This window comes from Electrophorus electricus, chromosome 12 (assembly GCF_013358815.1).
Source record: "Electrophorus electricus isolate fEleEle1 chromosome 12, fEleEle1.pri, whole genome shotgun sequence".
NCBI classification, from domain to species: Eukaryota; Metazoa; Chordata; class Actinopteri; order Gymnotiformes; family Gymnotidae; genus Electrophorus; species Electrophorus electricus.
In genome coordinates, this window is record NC_049546.1 from 15,215,790 (window position 1) to 15,235,147 (window position 19,358).

At 37.9% G+C, this 19,358-nt stretch overlaps 3 protein-coding genes across 7 annotated transcripts in view; 2 read left to right on the top strand and 1 right to left on the bottom strand.

Moving 5' to 3' along the window:
- The window catches only part of LOC113582095 (serine/threonine-protein phosphatase 2A 55 kDa regulatory subunit B beta isoform-like), a 47,179-nt gene extending 45,934 nt beyond the window's left edge, over positions 1-1,245 (bottom strand). For both annotated transcript variants that reach the window (XM_027017685.2, XM_027017694.2), the window contains exon 1: positions 987-1,245. In XM_027017685.2, coding sequence (XP_026873486.1) covers positions 987-1,065 — 79 coding nt within the window. In that variant the 5' untranslated portion in view covers positions 1,066-1,245. The remainder of the gene's footprint in view (positions 1-986) is intronic.
- A 3,131-nt stretch (positions 1,246-4,376) lies between these two features.
- tmco6 (transmembrane and coiled-coil domains 6) lies at positions 4,377-11,361 on the top strand. 2 transcript variants are annotated; one of them, XM_027016538.2, is made up of 13 exons: positions 4,377-4,621; positions 4,745-4,863; positions 5,005-5,114; positions 5,373-5,556; positions 5,705-5,809; positions 6,084-6,175; positions 6,335-6,451; positions 6,762-6,876; positions 7,035-7,221; positions 7,438-7,532; positions 7,829-7,996; positions 9,622-9,747; positions 11,173-11,361. In XM_027016538.2, exons 1-13 carry the CDS (start codon positions 4,531-4,533, stop codon positions 11,188-11,190), a joined length of 1,527 nt encoding a protein of 508 aa, XP_026872339.2. In that variant the 5' UTR covers positions 4,377-4,530; the 3' UTR covers positions 11,191-11,361. The 2 variants fall into 2 exon arrangements, with proteins under 2 accessions (XP_026872339.2, XP_026872347.2); XM_027016546.2 differs by lacking the exon at positions 11,173-11,361 and having other exon boundaries at positions 9,339-9,715.
- A 175-nt stretch (positions 11,362-11,536) lies between these two features.
- On the top strand, positions 11,537-19,098 carry dnajc4 (DnaJ (Hsp40) homolog, subfamily C, member 4). Of its 3 annotated transcripts, none has more exons than XM_027017606.2 (7): positions 11,537-11,712; positions 12,289-12,400; positions 13,131-13,221; positions 14,315-14,493; positions 14,726-14,890; positions 17,482-17,568; positions 17,847-19,098. In XM_027017606.2, the coding sequence occupies exons 2-7, from the start codon at positions 12,309-12,311 to the stop codon at positions 17,941-17,943; spliced, it is 711 nt and encodes a 236-aa protein (XP_026873407.2). In that variant the 5' UTR covers positions 11,537-11,712; positions 12,289-12,308; the 3' UTR covers positions 17,944-19,098. The 3 variants fall into 3 exon arrangements, with proteins under 3 accessions (XP_026873407.2, XP_026873399.2, XP_026873417.2); XM_027017598.2 differs by having other exon boundaries at positions 11,537-11,729; positions 17,847-19,097; XM_027017616.2 differs by lacking the exon at positions 11,537-11,712 and adding an exon at positions 11,742-12,145.
- The last annotated feature ends 260 nt before the right edge of the window (positions 19,099-19,358 follow it).

Sequence of the window (19,358 nt, forward strand, 5' to 3'; positions counted from 1 at the left end):
TGAGTGCTGCACTGCAAACAATGTATAATCTAAAATCCATTCAACTAAGTCTTACATAATGGACATCACGTCTGATTTCAAAATTACCTTTCTTTTTATGATCAAGCATATGGAATGTCTGGTAGCTCATAAAACCTGGGTAGAGGTCAAATAACATTATGCTACTCATTCTGCATGTATAAAAAGTCACAAGAGTTTTTTATACAGACATTAAAGCAGGAGGCTACTACAAAGACTTTGCTAACAAAGTGTAAAACAGCTTTTCACACTAAATAATTCCTATGTAATAATCTGTTTTTATCATGTTAGGAAAAATTGCAACAATTATTCTAATATTCTATTCTAATCAGACGCTCACAAGTAAACTATTTAACCATGTTTTTTAAACATGCATGAACCATAAACTATCTTAGAAATGTGCAAAAATGCAAAAGATTCAAGTCATTCTGAATTCAGGGTTCAGTTATATGGGTAGTATGTACATCGGTGTGTGACACTCAAAATGCATGACACCCATTAGCAGTGAGACCAAAGGCATAGAAGTGACGTAAGCTTGGATTTCATTATTACTCATGGGTGAATAAGATGTAATTTGTTATCAAACTACTCTTATCTGTCTACTACACTGTACTACTCACTACATTTATATGCCTCTCGAATAACCTAATGAAACCACGCATTTAAAAACATTGTTATTTTGTCGGTTTTTTTTTTTTTTGTTATTTAAATAGATAGGTAAGGGTGGTTAATTCTCTGGTATTTGGAGCTTTTCGGACGTACACTCAATTAAGATCAAAGCTGCTTCATGCGTGGAGACAACGGGAATTTGTGTGATGACTACCAAACTTACTAAGGAGATGTTTCCTTTACTTTTTTGTTGTTTTTTTTCACGTCCATTCACTTCTAAAGTTAACATGACGCGTGTCCGGCCTCAGCGGACTGCAACATGCACCTAAGGAACAAGCACTAACCGACGTACATCCTACCTTCGGTATGGCAAGTTGAGGAAAGGATTGTGCTCGGAGGTCGGAAGAGGTAAGGCAGATAACGGGAGAAACATTTCATTTTTTACCGGATCTTTTTTTCCCCCTGGATAACGTCCCGCTGTGTATTCCACATTCGCGCTGCACTGTGTCGATGCCGACAACTCCGGTGGAGAAAAGGGACCGGTTTCCCCGTGTAGAGTTACTGAAGCATTGTAACTGGGTCTCACTTGCTCGCTGACGCAGCGAGCGAAGTGCAATGTTGCGTAGCCTACACGGCTTTTGCTCTGTTAGCCGTGCTTCCCTTCCCTCCCCTGTCGGTGGTAGGACGGGATGTTGGGCTGTTTGCCGAGCTCTGGGGAGGGGCGGTCGAAGGGTTAGAGTTGAAGCAATGAATGCCCCGTGACACAGCATCTAAGAAGCTGAATGCCCCTAACCGTCAAACTGCATCCACAACTGAAAGATTCTATTATTATCCAATACATTTACTGTCTTTGGCCAGTCGGAGTGTAGGACATAGTCCCGTCTGTTTTCAACAGATTATTGAATTTAAAATTAAAATTTAAAAAGTAACAAACCGTAAACATATATGTTTGTAAATTGAGAATGAACCTTACTTAACAAAACAGATCCCAGTCTTGAAGGTAATTAAATACAAAATGTCTGAAGTAGTTTCTCTAAACTTGGTAGACAACAATATAACTAATTGCACCCCCTCATGGTTATTGTTAGAAAGACGTTTTTACGTAGCTGAACTGTTCTTTCCCTGACACCTAAGCCTTCCTTAGGAAATTCATTTAATGTGCGATGGTTTCAGTAACAGCCAAACCTTGACAAAAAAAAGTAATTAACCAACCTACATGAGGTCGCCAATGAATTTATATTGCATTGGTCATTTTAATAATTTAATTAACTAAGCTGGTAATGACCTTAAATGTTGGCAGTTGACATATCTGAACTTGATGAAAGAAAACATTTGAGTTTAGGCTTACTTAGGTTCCCTGCAAACCTCCTGTTTACTGTCCCCGAGAATTTTCACAATGCCTCTATTTTCTTTTTATTTCCAATAAAAGATTTTGGCCTTTAACGAACCATAAACTAGGTTTTATCCTAGAAATAAAATGATACAAGTTTTGTGATGCTGTGTTAGTGGCTATAGGCTTTGGGAACAGGTGCCATTTGTTCTCATCCCTAGAGTATGAGCTTATCAAAGAGTAAATTTCCTCTTTCTCCTTACTCCACACCCCCCCCCTCCTCTTTTTCGTCCTTCTCACTTTGACACACGCTGTATGACTCACTGATGGGAGCTCATGCTTTTTAAAAGGAAATATTAAAACCTCAATGAATATTTAAGAGCCACAAGGGGTTCTAATTATAGATTTACAGAGAGGGTCACACAGTAGAAATATAAGGACTTGAATTGTTATCACCTCCAACTTTGCTCTACTTTATATGTCTAATTGTACCAAGCATATCTTTCAGTGTTTAAACATAGCTTGTCAAGACAAATTCTTAGACTGTTCTTCTTTGCACTATGCCAGTTAGAGTTGTCATCAAAATGTGGGACTTTGTGATCTGTGATAAATGGATAATTTGTCTGTGAATCTGACTTTGAGTCAAGTGTTTAGTGTAACTTTCATTCAAGTAACCTATTACTTGAGGTATGACAACAGGCCTACATTATTTGCCCCATTTGCAACAAAAATGGTGTTACAAAGTTTGGAAATAGTCACTAATCATTATTTCACCTAAGGTATCTATAATTAACAGCTGTAAATACCATCATCCTCATCGGCTGCAATGAATTTGGCTGGCTGTTGCTCTCAAGAGACTTAAAACTGATTTTTTAAAATGTTATTTAAGACAAATAGAAAAGGTGATAGGATTCATATTTAAATATTAAAAATACATATAATGCAGACATATACAGATGTAATGTTAAGGGAGTTGCAAGATGAGCCTATTAGTTCTCACCTTCTGTTGTGTTAACTTCATTCGGACCCTTCACCTGGGCAAAGTCCCAGCATTGGTCATCTGCGTTGCTTCTACGTCCTTTATGTAATGAATCAAATCAGAATGAAATTCCCAGCAAATGGGAGCAGTGAGTCATGTAAACATAATTCAATATTTTATTTGTGTAATTGCAAGGGCTGGACCCCCAACAGTCAGGACTATGCATCTCAAATTAAAACATTTATAGAAATATTTTCCCTCCTATGTGTCACTGATCATTATCAACAATCTCCCAAGTTTCAATAAAATTCCCTCTGTCAAGTGTGAGCCTGTGTGTGTTTCTTTTTGAAATTCTCTGTACATTTTAATCAGAGTACATTCTTGTTTCTACCAATCAACATTGTCATAAACAAGCTGTAATTCTCAGTAGGTTGTAATGATGAATTATTATGAATGCTTTTTATCCATATTCTTCCTTACAAAATTCCTCAGAAGTTCTGCTGCAATCATGACTCATGCAATTCACATTTACTTCTCTAAAATTAGTCACCTGTTGAAAGAAAGCAAGAACAAGATTGCACATTAATCATCATCATCAACAACATCATAAATTGCAGAATTTTTAAATAACTTAAAACTTTACACAGAATTCTAGACATCCACTCTTTAACACCACTTTTGTTATTCTTTTAGATTGCACTAATGGTTGATTATGTTTCAGTGAGGGATCTGACTTTCAGCCAAGCAGCAAGAGTGCAGCAGAAAAATTAGCTTTACAAAAAGAAAGATATAGCCTAAGTGAGCACATGACCCACCTTATTTGTCAATACACAGCTATAAGTAGTCTACTGTTCATAACACTCTTACCTGTCTCATATTCCATATTGCTCTTTGATGGTCTTTATATTTATTATTTTATTCTTTCTACCACTTGTTCTCTCCATTCATATATTTACTCATATGTTAGTATATGCAAGGTTTCGATTTGGCACTTGTAACTTAATAAAGATATATTTACATAAATGTTAGGTTTTTGCTATAGCAAAAAAAAAAAAGATATTTTATTTATTGCATTTATTTAAAAAGATAATAAAATCATGCCAATACCTTTAAACATATTGTGAGAAGTGAGAAGATTATTTCTTTACATTCTTATTGATTAACATAAGATTTTTTCCATTCATGAAAGAATTAAGCCCACACTTATGCCTACATCACTAGAATTCCTTGTCACTAGTGTTGCATGTCTAAAATTGTCTGGTTTTTATTCTTTTGGTCAGGTGCTGAATGGAACTATTACAATACTATATTAAAATATAGTGAACTATATTTATGATAATGCAAGCTCATAGAATCAACGACCAAACCCAACTAATAGGCTAAATAAGCTTCGAGACTTTAATTTTGAATTTGGAAACGTTATTTCCTGTTGCAGCGATTTGAAGGGTCCTACCTATATACGTTTGTGGTAAAGTGAATTTGTGTGCTGTTTAAAAATAGAATAAATAGCATTACATCACCGCTAATGGTTTAATCAGTTCATATTCTTAGACGAACGGTTCATAATTCAAAGAGAAGTAATTCTGTATGGAAAATGTGGAGACTAAAAGCAGTCCGACACAGGGCAAGCCGCTCTGCCAAGGATTTAGAAGAGTTTAAGCACAAGAGGCGAGAACACGAAAAAGGTGTTTTAGTTGGTATTTTTTGTATGATGTTTTTGTATAGGAACATATATTTATTACCTAGTTGTGCATATTTATGAGGGGTATATTTCGTGTGTTTTTGTTTTTCCTTTTAAAACCCTATAGCCCTGAGACAAGCGAGGAGGGACAGACAACTTATTAGCAAGAGGGTTTTGTTAAACGAAGATGAGGAGCAAGAGAAAGACGTTATGGAAACAGATGGTGCTCCTGTTTCTCCAGACCAGGTAAATGTTGCAGGGAAAAAAGCTCCAGAAGTTCAGAAAAATAGTGATGTATTTCAAAATTGTTTTCCCAGTAGAAAATAACTGATTTGAGGAAGCACTGTTATGTTTTAATTGGATGTGTGTGTCCATGCAAATATCTAGATTCGTGAGATGATACGCAGTGTACAATATGGTGGAGAGGAGAGAGATACTCATCTGGCTATGCTTAGGAAGACCCTGAGAGACCCTCAGACTCATCTTATCTTCACTAAGTATGATACTTCTCAGAATGCAAATTTGTACTTTTGCTGTATGAATTTAATTTGTTTCCATATCAAAGTTCTCTGATGCAGTGTTGCGAAGATTCCTCATTGCAGCAAAAGTGATGTGTTAAGAACAGATAAAGTACCACTTGAAGACATTGCATATGGAACATTTTGTAACTGTTAGTAGTGAGTAATTTCCTTGGGATATTTTGTATCGATTTACTGTTGGTGTCTCTGAGTATCTTCATGTCCCTCTTTCTGCAGGGTGGAAAACAGCATGTATGTGCTGGTTGGACAGCTGAGTGGTCACAATGCCCAGTGTCAGCTGCAAGCAGCACATTGTCTACAAGAGCTCTCCCAGTCTCCCCACCTTGGTGTGGGGCAGGCCTGTTTAGCTGCCACGCCTTACCTCCTCACATACCTCTCCAGCCCAAGCACCAAGCTTACGGTTAGTGGGGGTGAGTCTTGCTAAAGGGATGAACCAAGGATTCATGCTCAGAAGTGCTTGTTTATATGATTTTGTTTTTCACTCTTATCGTTTTCCACCTCTGTCTGTGTGCATGTATGTGCGGGTGCATTTGTGTGCACATTTGCAGGAGCTTTGCCTGTACATATTAGGGAATCTGTGGCCTGATGGTGCCTTAGTGAGAGAGAAGCTGCTAGCCCAAGGTATAGTGACTGCCCTGGCCAACTGCATTCAGGTAATCACTGATCCTGTCCGCCTTCTCATGGCAGTCCGTAGGGATAGAACATTTGTGTCCTCGGGGAAGTTTTAGTTGAGTTCATGTTTATCTAATTACCTATAAAGTCCATAAATTCTAAACCTAACAATTACTTTGTTACACTGGGTTTTTTGTCAGTTGAGTGTATCTGGATATTGTATTGATCTGAGCCGAAGGACTTGGAATAGGACCGATTGATGGGGGGCCTACATTGTAGTATACTAACTTGATTAGCTACCTTTATACATCCCAGAATCAGAGATTTAACTTGGCAGTGGTGGAGGCAGTGGGCTTTACCTTGTCACAGCTTCTCCAGGAGAAAGACGTGGCTGACAAAGTTATTCCGTGAGTTACAGCTTTTAGAGACCAAATAAACAAGTTAAATAATAAAAATAATCTCTTGAAATATATTCTTCAGTTAAGTGTTCTTATACTTTGGTGTGTCACAGATGATAAATGTTCATACAGTTTAAGTAATCATACTGAATATTGTATGTCTCTCAGGTTGGTAATGGCCTCTGGTTTGGTCCCACACCTGATTTCATTTTTGACTCCAGATCCTGAATTTGGTTTGGGACCAGCAATTGAATGTGCCTGGTGTTTGCATTATTTAATGTCATGGTATGATATTTCTGCATTTCACACCTTACTTCTCACATATCTTGTATTCAAAAAACTAATAAATCATTATTTTAATCACTGGTCTGTGGGTAATGTTTTTAATGTTCTGTTACCAAAAAATAATTTAATTTGACTGGTAAAGTGTTGCTTCCAAACATTTATTTGCTTTAAACTAATGAATAATCAACATGAGAAAGATATGTTCCAGTGACCAACACTGAATATGTTTTGGTTGTATTCCTGTCTGTACTCCTGTCTGTGCCTAGATTCCTGTGTGTCCATCTGTGTCTACATTTTTCTGTCTTTGCAGTGATGTTGATACCTCTGCCTTGCTAAATCATGGAGTCATCTCACATTGCAGTAACCTTTTGATTACACTGGGTGGAGCCACTGCTAAAGGAAGCGCTGAGGAAGGCCTAGAACTGGTGACTTTCCATAAGGCCTTCTAACACAGCCACTGCCTCTTTTTTTACCATGTTTTCCCCATTAACAATCATCTCTAGTTTCATGTACCTTCCAAAATGCATATAAATATTGTACAACACCAGTAGTTTTAAATATTGAAATTATATTTCCTTTGTAGCTGATCTGGCCCCTGCTGCGTTGCCTGGGAAATCTGCTGGCCACTGAGGTGTATGAGGGTGCTGGGTGCCCAGTGGGTGTAGAGGATGCCCGTCTCTTAGTTGCCCTGTGTGTCTTCAGTCAGGCTTACCTTTCCTCCCACTCTGCTCTGACCCGGGAGAGCTTGTGGGTCCTCAACAACCTCACAGGTAACAGCAATGTCAATGTCAAATACATGGTACTGTGACAAGTCATATCAGTTAACACAGAGAATAATTAAAGGAATAAATATAATATAATCTTGATGTATATTACTGAAACCAAAGAAGGCAATGTTACTTTAAGCCACTGTGTATGTAAGTCATGAATTCAATAACTAACCTCTACACAATACCCATGTGCCATGTTTGTTTTGTTGTTTCCAGCTGATTCGCCTGTGTTTTGCTCAGCCATGCTGTTCTTCAACCTTGTGCCACATTTGCTCCAGCTTTTACCTTTCTCCAAGGGAATCAATTCAATGGTGAAAGAGAGATGCAAATACCATATGCATGCATTGTCTGAACAGAGCCTAAAGAGTGCATTATTAAGCAACTTCAGAATGCACTGTAATTCGTTTTGGAAAAAATATTCATTGTTTCAGTAGTCATTGTTACTCATTAATTTTTCACCGGGTGTCATGAATTCTTACACTTTATGCTTGAACTGTGATCCCTGAATGTTTCACTTTTGTTGTCCCCGTCCTACAATATCCTAAGCATAACCCACAAAAGTTGCCCATCTGCTGTTACCAGTTCCTATCCTCTCCTGTTTGAGCAGGTGCTGAGAATCCTGGGTAACATTGCCTGTAAAGGGGCGGAATACTGTGTTCAGCTGACGTATGCGGGTTTGCTCCCTGCCCTTTCTGCTACACTTAGAATGGCTGATCCGGATGTGGTGACCCTAAGCTTGGAGGTGCTGCACTTACTGAGCACTTGCAGCCCACAGGTAGGAGTAGATGACGGAGGACAGTCTTTTCCCCAGTATGAAACAGCAATACCTGTAGCTGCTATGCAGTATTGCCTTTTGGGATGACCCAATGAGCTTGGCTGAAACATCAGTGTTACTTTTAGAAATGTAATTAAGAAAGGGTTTATCTCCTCAACTCCAATCTTTCTTAATGAGTTTCAACATTATGGGTATTTTGGAAGACCTTATTTTAGAAGGGTCAAGCATAGGGGTGTTAGAATGTGTGATCCTTCTTTTCTAAGTCCTACTTGAAGGGATCATGACATTGGGGTCAGAATAATAGAGTGTCTTGTCAGACACCCAGAATATATCTGTTGTCTAGGCAGGGTCACAGAACACAGAATGTCTGAATCCCCGACAAGGTTCTTCTAACTTTGCCTGCTTTATTGTGGATTGCCTTTATATATTGATCAGCCATAATATTAAAACCACTGACAGGTGAAGTGAATAACATTTATCTCATTACTGTGGCACCTGTCTTGGGGTGGGGATATATTAGGCAGTAAGTAAATAGTCAGTTCTTGATGTTGATGTTTTGTAAGCAGACAAAATGGACAGACATAAAGATGAGTGACACTCACAAGGGCAAAATTGGGATGGCTAGATTATTGCATCAGAGAACTTCCAAAACTGTTTTGTGGGGTGTTCCTGGTAGGCAGTGGTTAGTTCCGACCAAAAGTGGTTCAAGGACAATCGGCATCAAGGTCATGGGGGCCCAAGGCTCAGTGATATGCATGGGGAACAAAGGCTAGCTTATCTGATCTGATCACACAGAAGAGTTACTGCAAATTGCTGAAAGGGTTAATGCTGGCTGTGATTAACTGTGTACTGACACCTTTCTATCAGAGCTTGCTGTGTATTAGGCTGCATAGCCACAGTCCAGTCAGAGTGCCCATACTGATTCCTGTCCATCACTGAAAGTGCCTAAAGTGCACATCATCACTGGACCATAGACTAATGGAAGAAGGTGACCTGGTCCATTTTCTTTTACATCATGTAAACAGCAGGTGTGTGTGTATCTCCCAATTGGGAAAGAGGTGGCCTCAGGATGCACTATGGAAAGGAGGCAACCTGGCAGAGGCCACGTGATGCTCTGGGCAGTGTTCTGCTGGGAAATCTTGGGTCGTGACATTCATGTGGTTGTTACTTTTCAATATATAAACATTGTTGCAGACCAAGTACAGCCTTCATGCCAATGGTATTCCCTAATGACAGTGGCCTCTTTTAGCAGGATAATGTCATACTGCAGTTATTGTTCAGGAATGGTTTGAGGACCATGACAAATAACTTAATGTGTTGGCTTGGCCTCCATATTCCACAGATCTGAATCTGATCAAGCATCTTTGGGATGTGCTGGAAAAAGTCTGATTTGTAGAGGGCCCACCTCATAACATACAGAACTTCAAGGATCTGCTGCTATTATATTGATGCCGGATACTACAGTACACATTCATAGGACTTGTGAAGCCCATAACTTGATGGTTCAGAGCTGTTTTGGTGGTACAATGGGGGGCCTACACAATAATTAGGCAGGTGGATTTAATATTATGGTTGATCTGTGTATGTCCTTAAGTCTGCCTAACACCTTTTTCTCATTCCTGCAGGTAGCTGAAGAGTTTGGTAGACTGAATATTGTTCCTCTACTGGAGGCAATTAAATATTATAATGAAAAAGAGCAATGTGTAAGGGCATCCTATATCTTGGACTGTTACTTCCATAAACACCCTATGGTAAGTCCACCAAATTTGTGGCTACATCGTGTGCCCCCTAAGTATTTAAGCACAGTACGTTTACTCGATAGGCATGAAGTGCCTATATACACTGCCTGGCCCCCCCAAAAAAAGGTCACCACCTGGCTTTAACTAAGCAAAAAGGTAAGAGCCTCCCATTGGATAATTACTGCATGAGTGATTGTTCCCGCTGGCAACAAGTTATTTAACCCTAACTGATGCAGTGAGTAGCTTCTCATTTGTTAAACAATCATGTCGAAAGACACATCTTGTCATGGAAAAGATGTTAATCTGTTTCAGAAGAGTCAAATTATTGGCATGCATCAAGCAGAGAAAACATCTAAGGAGACTGCTGAAACTACTAAAATCGGGTTAAGAACTGTCCAACACATTAAAAAGTGGAAGGACAGTGGGGAAACATCATTTTTGAGGAAGGAATGTGGTCGGGAAAAAAATCTTGAACGATCGTGATCAGCGATCACTTAAACGTATGGTGAAATCAAATCGTAGAAAAATATGTTTAATAGTGAAACTAAGAGCATTTCCACATGCACAATGCGAAAGGAACTCAACGGATTGGGACTAAACAGCTATGTAGCCTTAAAACCACTTGTTGCTAGGGAGCATAAAGATTGGACTCTGGAACAATGGTAGAAGGCCGTGTGGTCTGATGAGTCCAGATTTACCCTGTTCTAGAGTGACGGGCGCATCAGGGTAAGAAGAGAAGCGGCTGAAGTGATGCACCCATCATGCCTAGTGCCTACTGTACAAGCCTGTGGGGGCAGTGCTATGATCTGGGGTTGCTGCAGTTAGACATATCTAGGTTCAGCTACGTTATGTGCCCAAAGAATGAGGTCATCTGACTACCTGAATATACTGAACGACCAGGTTATTCCTTCAATGGATTTTTCTTCCCTGATGGCACGGGCATATTTGAAGATGACAATGCCAGGATTCATCGGGCTCAAATTGTGAAAGAGTGGTTCAGGGAGCATGACGCATCATTTTCACACATGGATTGGGCACCACAGAGTCCAGACCTGAACCCCACTGAGAATTTTTGGGATGTGCTGGAGAAGACTTTGCACAGTGGTCCAAATCTCCCATCATCAATACAAGATCTTGGGGGGTGTTAATTAATACAACTCTGGACAGAAATAAATGTTGTAACATTGCAGAAGTTTGTGGAAACAATATGGCATGCATTCGCTGTGGCAATCAAAGCTAAAGGCAGTCCAACGAAATATTAGTGTAACCTTTTTTTTTGGCCAGGCAGTGTATTTTCTATAGTACGACATGGAATTATCTGTATTTAATCTACAGTATGGCTGTTAAGAGCTATTTGTTAATTTAGCAGAGACTATAAAAGAAATTCATCATCAATAAAATGTGTGATTAATCTGCATGTCTGTCTTGTTTTTGAAGGTGGACCATCAGTCATGACTGAAATGGAAGGCAACCAAATGGGCCTACTGTCAAAGCCATTGATTCCTTAACGAGAAGAATTTGTATAGTATTATTGTATTCGTGTTTAACTGTAAAAACATTGTGCTAATGTATTTTTGCATACTTTCAAAACATGCTGTAAATAAAGGTTTTTAATTTGATGTCAAATTAAGGCCTAATGATGTGGTGATACATAAGTAGCAGTTATAATCAAGACCATAGACTTTTATTTTGGAACAAGCTATACATGTTGTAACTACACAAAGTAAAGGGAACGTTCCACCCTAAACGAACGATCACTTCAGAAAGGGTTAATTTGTTCTAAATGAGAACGCGAAGCAGCGACTGATCATATGACAAGCTGCTTGAGAAGGACATCAAATGGCTGACTGGAGTTTATGAAACTCCCTTCGTAGCTAGCTAGTTTATATTTGTTATGAAACTAGAGGTTTATGTTAATTCCTATATAGCTATTTCTGTGGCGGTTGTCAAGACAAGCGATTAATTTGTGGCTACAAGGTTTAATATTTAATCACGTGTGTATGCATAAACTGTGTTTTGGGCTAGTTTACATAACCTTTTTCATTAGTAGCTCGGTCAGCTGTGGTTGCTGGCTAACAGATGAAAGCTAGACTTAGCCGAGCTAAGTTATTCTTGCCATCTGTTTTGAGATGGTAAAAATGTAACAATTTACAATTCATCGTCGAAATTTTCTTGTGAAAACTAGGTTAAACCTTAGCTAGGTTAGCTATCTAACTATGCAGTTAACTAACTGCAGGACGAGCAAACCTGTAACTAGACTAGCAAGTAAACTAGCATTAATATTCGCCTTTTGTTTGTAATGATAACTAAGCTCATCTTTGTATTTGATAGCTAGGTTAGCTAGCTAGCCACCAATACAATTTGTAGCTAATATACCCTATATATTTGGAAACATCAAAAGATAAGCTAGGTATTTAAACCTGTGTGGTTTTCTACACACACAAAAAAAGCTGATTCCTATTAAAGGAGGAATCACCTACACAGGTCTATGCATACTGTGTGTGTGTCTGTGTGTAGTTCTCTTATTAGTGTATACCATCTCTGTCTCTTTAGGTTTTCCTTTGGGTAGCATTATGCAAGTGGAGGCAAACCTGCGCATTTGTCAGAGATGTCTGTGGCACTATAAGTGCACTCTGCACCTGTTATCACTTTCTGCTGCCCACAGGCTAGTTTTTTGTTACTTTAACAATGTAATTCTACACAATGATTATGTGCATTAATCCATGCTTCATATTACGTCGTTTCCCGTTGTCATTGTAAATTCCATTTGTAGAACTACTAGATATAAATAGAGAAAGAGATTAAAAATTGCAGTAAAGTACATAGAGTTCTCTGGATATTTTTAATATCTCTCTACAGCTCTTACTAGAGTACACTGCAGTTATTCACCTGGATGCTTCTCTCTCTCTCTCTCTCTCTCTCTCTCTCTCTCTCTCTCTCTCTATATATATATATATATATATATATATATATATATATGAGAAAATAAAGTAATTTTAGAATTTTGTAAAATGACTTTATAAAATAACTATACTGTAAATTTAGCTTTATGTTCCACACAAAAGTTAATGTATGAATCAAAGTAGTAGTCTTGAGTAGTAGTAGTAAATCAAAATCTTTAGTGGACTAGCATTTAATGTGAACCCAACTGGAAGGCCTAATTCCTCTTTTATGCAGAATCTAGATAATCAGAATTCTACTTAAATTAGAATGCATGGAACTGAATTTTCATGCTGACTTGGCAACAGAAAGGCTTTTGTCTGTCACTGTAACTGAATAATATATATAATATTATTGTTATTTTTCCAATATACATAGTGGCTCCTTTTGGAATAACATATAAAGAGTTATCTAGATAGTTAATTGCTTTTTTTGCTCCTTTGTATGTTTTTCAGGTCATCAACGAGTTACTATGATGTTCTTGGTGTTAAGCCTGATGCATCGCTGGAAGAAATAAAAAATGCATTTTTTGACAAGTCCAAAAAGGTTCATCTTTGACATTATATTAATTGTACTTGAATTTTATCTTCTTAAAAATATTAATATAGAAGTGATGAGAATAAAAATGAGATTTAAAATCTCTTAATGTGTTAAATTGTGTTGTAGAGGTCAATGTAGTGCAACACATCCCTACTAGTCTGAGTTCCCACTTAGCCAAAAGTGGCATTTTATAGAAAAGCAAAAGTGGTTATTGAAGTTGTTTCTGGCTTTGGCTTGCTTGATGGGTCTCAATTGATTAGATTACATTTGCTCTGGGATCAGTTATACTCAGCCTACTGTGGTCATGGTTTTGAGAGGGGTTGCTTTATCATGTGAGCCATGGTCAGGGCTGTGAAGGACAGTTTCTGTTTTTACCTTCTTAAATATACTTTGGTTTCTACATTGTCTACATGCAGGCATATTTAAGATATTTTGACTCAAAGGACATGTCGGTGTTAGCATCTTAGTCTATGATTTTATCTTATTCTATGATTTTTTGGAAGTGTGCATATGTGTACAACATATTTGTGTGTGTGTATATGAAGATTAATGTGCATGTATGTATGCCTATGTACATAACTTTGTATTTGGCTGTGTAAGAGTGAGGTGAATGCATTCTCTGTGTGTGTTTGGTGCAGGTGTAATGGTGTTTTTTTTTTCTGTAAGCAAAATGTAGTAGAAAGCATGATAGAGCTAACTTAGAGTTAAGGAGAGCTGAGAGGAGGAAACTGGTAGCTCAATGGTTAAGATACTTAATCAGAAGGTTGCCAGTTCAATGCCTGTCAATGTCAAGTTGCCTTGTTGGGCCCCTGGGCCCTTAACCCTCACTTGCTCAAGTTTTATTCAGTCATAATTGTAAGTCGCTTTGGATAAAAGTGTCAGGTGAAAATGAAAGTCAAAGAAAATGCTGTTTTGTTTTTGTGTCTCAGTTAACTCACCCAGTTTTATCTACTATGTTTTATGTTCTGGTTGTTGTATTCATTTTTAGTGTACTTCAGGAAAAAAACAACAACAACTTCTGAATCTGTTTGTTATTCTGTTTTCCTAATTGTAAGGCTTTAATATGAAAATGTGACTCTCAATTGTTTTTTCCATCTAGCTGCACCCTGACAGAAATCCTTCAGACCCAAGCTTTCATTCCCAATTTGTGAAACTGAATGAGGCATACCGGATGCTCAGCAAAGATGGAACCAGGAGGGAGTACGACCTCAGGCTGAGGCATCACTACTCTAGACACCCAAATGTCAGACCCTCTTCCAGATATACGCACAACCCCAGGTAAGCTTCACTACTAACAACTCTCCTGGCACTTGGGCATTTATCATTACTTTGCTTTGCTGTTGTTCAGTTTATTAGCTATAGTATGGGGTAAAAAGCTTACAGCAGAACCATTTGCTTGTATTTAAGCAGTGGTTATCGTTGTGTACACGTGTGTGTGTGTGTGTGTGTGTGTGTGTGTGTGTGTGTGTATGCGTTGGGTCTGTCCTATTTTCTTGCCTCTCTCTCTCAGCACTGCGGAGACTGCTGAGCACATGCATTACTGGGAGCAGTTCAGACATTCCCAGGACTACACAGAAAAAGAGTGGCAGAGGAAGAGGAAGAAGAATTTACATCTGGTGGGCTACTGCTTCATCGCCATGCTCCTCAGCTGTGGTGCTCACTACATTGGATTCAGGTAGTGTCTAAAGTGTAGGACACTATGGCAAGAGTTATAGCTTTGGTAATGCTAATACACTGTAGCAGAATACTGCCTGGCAAAAACGTAGTCTTGCCTCTAAAATATAAAATACCCAAGTGTTATTTAGGTTTGCAGCAAACAATTATTGCAGCATTCTGTTGATTATGTTTTCAATTAATTATGTGGTCCAGAAGCTTGTACTGGTAATGATATGAAATTATCAGGCAAGAACAAAATAGCTGTAGCACATATATCAATTAAGTATACAGTCATGGGCAAAAGTTGAGACTGACACAAATTTTGGTTTTCACAAAGTTTACAGCCTCAGTTTTTTTTAGATGCTTTTCAGATGTTTATATGGTATAGTAAAGTACAATTATAAGTATTTCATAAGTTTTAACCTTTTATTGACAGATACATCCAGTTTAAGCAAAGACTTAATATTTACAGTGTTGACCCTTTTTTAAGACTTCTGCAAATCACCTTGGAAAGCTAGATATCAGCTTCTGGGCAAAATCTTGACTGATGGCAACCCATTATTGCCTAATCAGTGCTTGGAGTTGATCATAGTTTCTGTGTTTGTTTGTCCATCCTCTTTTTGAAGATTGACTACAGGTTCTCGATGGGATTGAGATCTGGGGAGTTTCCTGGCCATGGACCCAAAATATCCATGTTTTGTTCACCGAGCCACTTGGTTATCACTTTTGCCTTGTGACATGGTGCTCCGTCATGCTGGAAAAAGCTCTTGATTCAATAAATGGGTGATTTAGGTGCTATCTTACAACCAGCAATGTCCTTGCCTGTGAAGCCCTTTTCATGAAATGCAATGATGGCAGCATGTTTTTCCTTGGTGGTAACCATGGTTAACAGAAGAAAACTTCAAGCACCACCACCCTATTAAAGCAACCAGTCTGCTCTTCCAATCAGCATGACAGGGTGATATCAGCTGCCTTTTCCTCATTAACACTTTCTCCTGAGCTAAGGAGAAGGTCGCTAAAATTATGTTAGCAGGCCATTTTGTGGCAGGGCTGAAATGCAGTGGCTGGAATGCATTAATTTTTGTGATTAAGTTCATTTTCATGGCAAGGAATCACTTTGCAATTAATTACAATTCATCTGATCACTCTTCACAATGTAGAGTTAATGCAAATTGCCACCATAAAAACTGAAGCAGCAAACTGTGAAAAACAAAATTTGTGCTAGTCTGAAACATTTTGGCCATGACTGTAAATCTCTCAGCACTACCAAACATGTCTGTGTAATCTGGGTACCGTGACAAGGCTCACTGGGATGGCTGTATTCACACAAGATGATCTAACAGTGTTTCTCAATCTATGAACTAAACTAGTTGTACCCAGTGCAGTTGTACTGGAAGCTAGATTAGAGCAACAAATGTGGACTAGTTGGTGAAACACTAATGTCTAATACTGCCTTAAGGCAGGGATCGGTTCTTGATCGAGAAAAGACAGCTTGATACAGTGCTTCACACACTGGTAGATTTGAGAAGTGTCAGTGTCTCACAGGGTAGGCAGCACAAAAACTAACACCAAGGTAGAAGTTAGAAAGTGCATCTTCTGGTGCAGTATGAGATTGGTGGTCTTCATGGCTCTGCATCAGATATGCATCTAAAATGTGTCATGTTTGCTTTTGAAATATGATCTTGATTGTAAAATGTATTTATTTATTTATTCTTTTAATAAGGGCTCTTTGATCACCTGCATTTTATTTAAATTGTACAAACAAAGTCATTCAACAGTTTTAGTTTGAAGAAGAAAAAAAAACTTTAAACATCTGTTGCTGCTGGAAGATTAACATTGCTACCATCATGGATTGATTTTCCTGAATCCTAATTCATCACCCTGTGTTGTTCCTCTTATAATTTTGAACTTTTGCAGTGCTGTTACTGGGGTAACCATGATGGGAATTATGTCAGTTAAATCATTTAGATCACAATAGCTCTAAAACATTCATTTGGCTAAAGGGCTTTTTATTAAATGATGTGTTCATTATGAACATTTTCACAAAGTTGGTGACACCAACATCATGGCAACCCAAATTCGTCCTTGTGCAGTAGTAACTGATAGAATACTTGATAATGTTTCTGTTTGCTTTTTTAAAGTCTGACACAGGACTGTATTGTATGTTCAATGCCATTCCCTGGTTCCTGTTGTTTATTTATTTATGTCTGTCATAATATGCTTAATGTTTTCACACCTGGACCAGGACTGAGTATCACATAGCAAATATATATCACCGGCTGACAGATAATAGTTTAAGAAAAAAAAAGAATGTTCTGTGGGCCTCAGTAGACACAATGTAACACAGAGACCAACACAGGAAATGGATGAACAGACTTATAATACTGCTTCTAATATGCATTGGTTTTCACAGCAACGTGTCATATTCTACACTACACAGAAGTGAAACTGTTTTGAGTCCATGTGTCATTGCAAGACAACATAACTGAATATAGTGCCCTACCCCGTAGTGGCTATTAAAGGAAAACAGAATTGCATATATGTTTTGACTGTAATGTGTTTTTTTTAGTAGCTCTCCTGTAATACAGAATTATGCTATTACCTTTGTAGGAAGCTGGAAGATATACATAACAATTTCATGGATGAGAAAGACAGAGTCATCACTGAAATCTACAAAGAGACCAAAGAGAGAGCCAGGTGTGAAAGCTGACATATATTAACATACATGTACATTTACAAATGATCAAAGAAGAAAGAATATTTTATGTAAATTGAGAAAGCAAAATAAAAATCAAGAATCTAAGAAATTAAGTAATTAAATCTGCTTATACATGAGATATATTGGTTCATGAGCAATATCTGTTTTGTAGCAAGAGTGTTATTTAAGAAACATTTCTGCTTAGAAATTTGCACTTGAACAGTGACCACAGATCTTAACTCTAATCTGGGATTTTTGAACAATTTAACTTTTGCAGAGTGAATGGATTTAAGAAGCAGCAGGAAATCATGAGGCAGAAACATGCAGAGTTTCTGGAAAAATACAAGATACACAAAAGTGACAAAGAGAAATAGAAATGTTCTACAAACATGAGACGAGAGTGTATATAGTGGTAATGTTTGCATCTAGTGGATGGGACAAATGTGTTGTGTTGGAGGATTAAAATAAACATGAGGACATCACATGTGACCCTTTGCTGATGAACACTTTCAGAATACTATGATTTACATTTTTTTCATTCATTATTTTCCAGAATGAATTACAAAAGCAAGCATAAGACATGCTTTTCATTGAAGAGTGAGTTTAATGAACACAGTGTTGTCAGTTAAGGCCAACTGGTCACTATTTAGCAACACAGCCAAGCAAGTTACTGCTTCTTGTTCACAGTAGGTATCATTTACCAACGTGTACAGCATGACTGACGGTACTGTGCTGCATTTCAGCTGCACCTGGCTAGACACTTATGGAAACAATGTATTCCTGTAGCTCATAATGCTACGTTCTAATGCCAATTGTACTTCACAATGCTAAGTTCTTTCTCTATCTGTCTGTATGAATGTTTAACAGGATCCAAAGCAACTTAAAATTGTGGCCAAAGTACAATTCAAGCAATAACGGGGTAAGGGCCTTGCTTAGGGGCCCAACACTGGTAGCTTAGCAATGGTCGGGGTTGAACTGGAAACCTTCTAATTAGTGGACCAGTACGTTAACTGTTGAGCTACAACAAGTTCTATCAAATTTAAATCCTGCCCAAAATGTTTTTCATGTTGCTTAACTAGACAATCTTACGTGCGAAAGGTATACTATTTGCTTTCCAAAACAAGAAACATGTATTACTGATTTTTATGTGAGACAGCCCAAATCAAACCTGATTGTCAACTGGCTGGCATTAGAAAGCCTGAAGCTCTTCAAAACATTTTCAGATAAATGACAGAGCATGAAGGCAAATATTGAAAGTGCTTTCTCTGTGGACTGTAACTTTGGCAGAATGAGTATGACATTCTAATTAGCTGATCCAGTTAAACACTCACAGTGTAACTTTGTATCCTCTAATGTGGTGTGCTTTGCAGCTATATAGAATTGTTATAGACATGTGCTTCCCTATGTTCAACACTAAGGAGTTCCTTATGAAATTAATAGCCAATACATTTTTTCTGGAGGGGAATTAGAGCTTGTATTTTTGTTTGTCACTATTTCCTACAGTGTAGAATAAATAAATTATTACAATTCTACTCATCACATGTGATGTAACGCTTACTTAACCATTACCCTCTCTTTGTGAATATTCAACTGATATCAGTATGGTCTTTTTTCTTTTTCTTTTTTCTTTTATTAAGGCCTGAAGCACACCAAAAAATGAGCAAATATTTGTTGCAGAATTACTCAACTTTGCTTGTGTAATTGAAAGCAAAGAAAACCCATGTTTTTTCTCCTAAAAATAGTTTGTTGTTGAGTGTTAGTTTTACAAATAATGCTTTTCTTTTTCAAG

What these genes read in the sequence shown, in the direction of transcription:
- tmco6 (XM_027016538.2), top strand. Translation starts at nt 4,531, where the DNA reads ATGTGGAGACTAAAAGCAGTCCGACACAGGGCAAGCCGCTCTGCCAAG. An exon ending in GTGGCTGACAAAGTTATTCC is followed by an intron (nt 6,176 to 6,334) that starts GTGAGTTACAGC and finishes TATGTCTCTCAG; the next exon opens with GTTGGTAATGGCCTCTGGTT. An exon ending in TGAGCACTTGCAGCCCACAG is followed by an intron (nt 7,997 to 9,621) that starts GTAGGAGTAGAT and finishes TCATTCCTGCAG; the next exon opens with GTAGCTGAAGAGTTTGGTAG.
- dnajc4 (XM_027017606.2), top strand. Translation starts at nt 12,309, where the DNA reads ATGCAAGTGGAGGCAAACCTGCGCATTTGTCAGAGATGTCTGTGGCAC. An exon ending in TCACTTTCTGCTGCCCACAG is followed by an intron (nt 12,401 to 13,130) that starts GCTAGTTTTTTG and finishes TATGTTTTTCAG; the next exon opens with GTCATCAACGAGTTACTATG. An exon ending in GCTCACTACATTGGATTCAG is followed by an intron (nt 14,891 to 17,481) that starts GTAGTGTCTAAA and finishes TTACCTTTGTAG; the next exon opens with GAAGCTGGAAGATATACATA.